We start from the raw sequence: 4,529 nt of genomic DNA, 5'->3' as shown, positions 1-4,529 counted from the left end.
AGTCCTCAGCACTGGTATAGAAGATGAAGAATCATGCTTCTGGAGGACCAAACCACAGAAATGGGGAGCCCCGAGTCTGAGCTGGTCACAATCGAAGTACAGAGTCAAGCAGGGCTCTGTACTGTCTTCTTTCATGAAAGGAGTAAGAAAGAAAAGCAACCATAAGCTTAATAACTGAAATTTAATCACATATAGGCATCAATGGGAAGTAATTGATATCAAAATACTTCAATGATTTATAAGCTATCTTTTGCAACTATTGATCTTGGGGGGGGGAGAAACGGATGTATTAGAGGGTGAGAGAGAGAGAGAGAGAGAGAGAGAGAGAGAGAGAAGCTGAACTAAGAGGGGCTGTATTTACCATGATTGACCCGGTGGCTATATTTTCAGTGGTGGTGTAGCTCAATTATGCAATTCAAAACAGGTACCTTCAAGAAAATGGCTAGTAGTTATAGATCACTCAGCAAAGACACCAGAGACACCGAAACTGAGAGTAAGGAGAATATTGTGAGATTTATGGATCAGCAAGGAGCGAACAACCACTCTTGCTAAAGCACAGATGTTTTCAGCAATCCTAGCCTGCTGTGGAGGTTTCCAAACACACCTTTGCGTGGGGAAACTTGGCTCCCTCAATGCTATGACTTAAGGATCTGCATTAGTAAAAAAATATTTTCTAGAGAACTCTTTTCTTCCCACACAGTGTTGATGCATCAGACACAGACTATTTCATTCTAACAAATTTATTTTCTCAATCAGCTCTTACGGAATCACTACTCAAATTAAATTACAATCAAAGGATCACATCAAAAGATACCCTTATTACCTAACAACTGTCCATATTTTCATTTCATTTTGATTTGTGCTCGTCTGAAAAAAACACGTAATACAAGATCTGGGGAAAAATAAATTACCGTTTTGCAGCAGTTCATAAGTATTCTGAATAAAATATTAAAAGAAGTCATTTAATGAAAATATAAAGCAAATATTTTTAGATCAACAACGGATCTAACGATTCTATATTGCCGTCATTTGAAAAGTCTGTTTATTAAAACCTACCAAAAACACTGCTTGGAAATGGCAGTATTACATAATCACATCCGCAGCACCCATTCAATCAAAGTTGGCAACGGATTGAGGGCAGAAGTCAAGGGAAGTGCGGCGGCTGGTGCTGTCTTTCCACACCCTTTTATCGGAGTCAGTCCAGAAATAAAAAATAAAAAAATGTTAATAAAAAAAATATTAGCGGTGGAATCTTTAGGCATGGTCCACCCCGAGTGGCAGTCGGCAAAGCCCGGGTTCGGTGGCGGTGGCCGGGCCTCTCTGGGCGGTCTCAAAGGCTGGGCCCTGGCCCCGGCTGTGCCCTCTCCGCGGGCGGCTGGATGTGCCTGGCCTTTAGCCTCGCTCAGCCCGGGCTCTTTCGCGCTGCTTTTATTTCCAAGGTTACTGCGAGGATGCTTTCTTTTGGCTTTCCTATTCAGTCTGTGAACTTCAGAAATTGTGAATCTCCCCCGCCCCTCCCAGACTCTGTTTCTCCTTCCTTCCCATTTCATAGTTGACTTATTTGTTCCCCAAAGACTTTAATATGGCCAAGAAAAACACTGTCCTGGAGTAGAGTCAGACCTGGACGAAACTTGGTGTGTCTTCCTTTCTTTTCAGGTCGCTCCCAATAAAGTTTCCATGGATCTTTTAGGCAGCCCTTTTGGAAGAAGTGGAAGGAAGGGAGGGGGGTGTCTCTCTTGTCTCAGAGGAGAGGAAGAAGCAGGTGTTCTCCACCGGCGCCATGAAGGACATCTCAGGGTGGACAGTACCTCAAGAGTGCAGTTTCGGTGCGTTAGGCATCTTCAACCTCCTTTCAAAGCAGAAACAAAACACCATCAGAGTATAAACGAGATGTCCCGGGTGCCCCCTTTTCTTCTTCTTCTTCCGGTTTTGTTTGTTATATATGCATATAAAACAGTCTTGGTATTTATTATGCTTTAATTTTTTTTTTTTTTTTGGTCCCTCCTTCCTTGGACTTCAAAAAGAGTCTCCTCGGTCGGTGTCTCCCCAGTCGTTCTCCCCCCTCCTACGGGCCTTGGCACGCCTGTCTTTGGGCGGAGGGGAGAGCGCCGAGACGCACTGGCCCGGGCCAGGTGCTGGGTCTGCGCGGCGGCAGCGGCGGCGGCGGCGGCGGTGGCGGCGGCAGCAGCAGCGGCAGTGGCGGTTCTTGGCGGCGGCTCGGAGACGGCGGTGGCGGCGACGGCGACCGTGGCGGTGCTGACAGCGGCTGCGGAGGTGGCGGCGGCGGCCCTCTTCGCGCTGCGCCCCCCGGCCTTCACTGTACGCTGGTCTGCAGCCCGTGGTGCGGCGGCGGTGTGTCAGCGCTCACGGTACCCACCTGCGAGTAGACATCGTCCGGCGTCTGCTGCTGGATGCCCGGGGGCGTCATGCGTTTCTCTTTTTGGCGCCGGTTGCAGAACCAGACCCGCACGACCTCCTTTTCCAGCTGCAAGCTGTCGGCCAGGTTGGTGATTTCCTGCGCCGAGGGTTTAGGGCACTTGAGGAAGTGGCTCTCGAGCGCGCCTTTGACGCTCACCTCGATGGAGGTCCGCTTCTTGCGCTTGCGGCCCTGGGCCGCGATCTTGTCAATGCTCGTGGGGCTGCCGGTGCTCGAGTCCGCCTCCTCCAGCCACTTGTTCAGCAGCGGCTTGAGCTTGCACATGTTCTTGAAACTGAGCTGCAGGGCCTCGAAGCGGCAGATGGTGGTCTGCGAGAACACGTTGCCGTAGAGCGTGCCCAGAGCCAGCCCCACGTCGGCCTGGGTGAAGCCCAGCTTGATGCGCCGCTGCTTGAACTGCTTGGCGAACTGTTCCAGGTCGTCGGACGTCGGCGTGTCCTCGTCCGAGTGCGGGTCGTGGCTGTTGAGTCCCGGCCCCGCGCCGCCGCCGCCGTGATGCGGGGGTCCTTGCGCGTGGTGCGGGTGCGGCGGGTGCGGGTGAGCGTGGTGGTGATGATGGTGGTGATGCTCCGCCAGCTCGGGCGTGTCCCCGCGCACTAGCCCCGGGTGCACCAGGCTCTGGGCTCCACCACCCGCGCCGCCGCCGCCGCCTCCGGGTCCCGGGGGCGCGCTGAGCATGCCGTTCACCGTGAAACCTCCAGGCTGGGAGTAGAGCAGACTCTGCGGCGGCGGCTGCTGGCCGCCCGCCATGGACGGGAGGTGAGCGGCGGCTGCGGCGGCGGCGGCGGCAGCGGCGGCGGCGGCGGCGGCCCCCCAGCCCCCAGGGTGGCCCTGGTGCGGGGGCGGCGGCGGGGGCCCGAGATGCGGAGGCCCGCGGTGGTGCAGCGCGGTGCCGGCGTGCAGGTCTTCGCGCCCAGCGCCACCCTTCACGTCGGGGCCCTGCGGCGGCGGCGGCGGCGGCTGCGGCGGCTGCTGTGGGCTGCCGGCCATGCCCACCGCGCTGCCCGACCACGGCGAGCTGGCTTCCACGGCGGCGGCGGCGGCAGCGGCGGCGGCGGCGGCAGCGTGGGGCAGGGCGGTGACCCACTGGTGCGCGTGGCTCAGCATATGGCCGCCGTTGCTGGCGGCCATGGCCCCCTGCATGAAGTCGCTCTGGACCATCTTGACCGAGGACGGGTCCCCCCGGTAGGCGCCCGAGGTCACGGCGGCGCTCCCGGGCTGCATGCCACCGCCGCCGCCCCCCGCCCCGCCGCCGCCGCCGCCGCCCCCTCCGCCACCGCCCGCCCCGGCCGCGTCCGAGTGCACAATGGAGCCGGCCGCGAGCAGGCTGTTCCCCGGCAGGTAGGGGTTAGAAGCCGCCGTGGCCATGCCGCTCCGCTCCCGCCACCCCACCGCCGCCACCACCGCCGCCGCCGCAGCAGCAGCCGCGGCCGCCGCCGCCGCCGCCGCCGCCGCGCCCCCCCGCCTCCCGCCTCCTCCCCCCGCTCCTCCTCCCCCGCCCCGGGTCCCCGCCGGCCCCGCCGCCTTCGCCGCCGCCTCCTCCTCCTCCGCCGCCGCCTCCGCCCCCGCCGCCGCCGCCGCCGCCGCGGCCCGGGGCTGCAGCTGCAAGGCCGCTCGGCAGGGCGCGGGGGTCGCGGGCGGGCCTCGGTCAGCAGCAGCGGCCGCCGCAGCAGCAGCCGCAGCAGGAGCAGCGCCCTGGGGAGGGGGGATCGCTTCTCCGGGTGAGCTCCGTGGCCAGCCCCTTCAGGGGGGGTCGTGGTCTCCCCCCTGGCCGGGAGCAATCGGCTCGCTCCAGCAAGGCTCGCCCAGTGGGGCGGGGATCCGTACTTCGGGCGCTCTCTCCGGGCGCAGGGGCTCCGGTTGTTCCTCTCGTCCTCGTCCTCCTCGGGCGGGTGCGGACTCTGCCCCGGCGCGGGGCTCTGTCCACCTGCTAAGCAAAGGTTTCAGGAGAGACAACAAAGGACGAAGCGCTTCCTTTCTTCCTCGGCCAAATTGTGGGTGGCCAGCCACCGGGCCGCTCCTTGCTGGTCCGCTGGCTTCTCTCCCCTCTTCAGCAACACATTTCACTGTTTCCCCTTAGCATAGTAAAACT

The 4,529-nt window shown here is 60.0% G+C and overlaps 1 protein-coding gene across 1 annotated transcript; it reads right to left on the bottom strand.

Moving 5' to 3' along the window:
- Positions 1–1,975: 1,975 nt before the first annotated feature.
- On the bottom strand, positions 1,976–3,844 carry Pou3f3 (POU class 3 homeobox 3). The gene has a single exon (XM_036166988.1). The coding sequence runs from the start codon at positions 3,803–3,805 to the stop codon at positions 2,315–2,317; it is 1,491 nt and encodes a 496-aa protein (XP_036022881.1). The 5' UTR covers positions 3,806–3,844; the 3' UTR covers positions 1,976–2,314.
- Positions 3,845–4,529: the final 685 nt, after the last annotated feature.

The sequence above is a fragment of the Onychomys torridus genome, chromosome 18 (assembly GCF_903995425.1).
Source record: "Onychomys torridus chromosome 18, mOncTor1.1, whole genome shotgun sequence".
NCBI lineage: Eukaryota > Metazoa > Chordata > Mammalia > Rodentia > Cricetidae > Onychomys > Onychomys torridus.
This window is presented reverse-complemented; position numbering and strand designations above follow the sequence as displayed.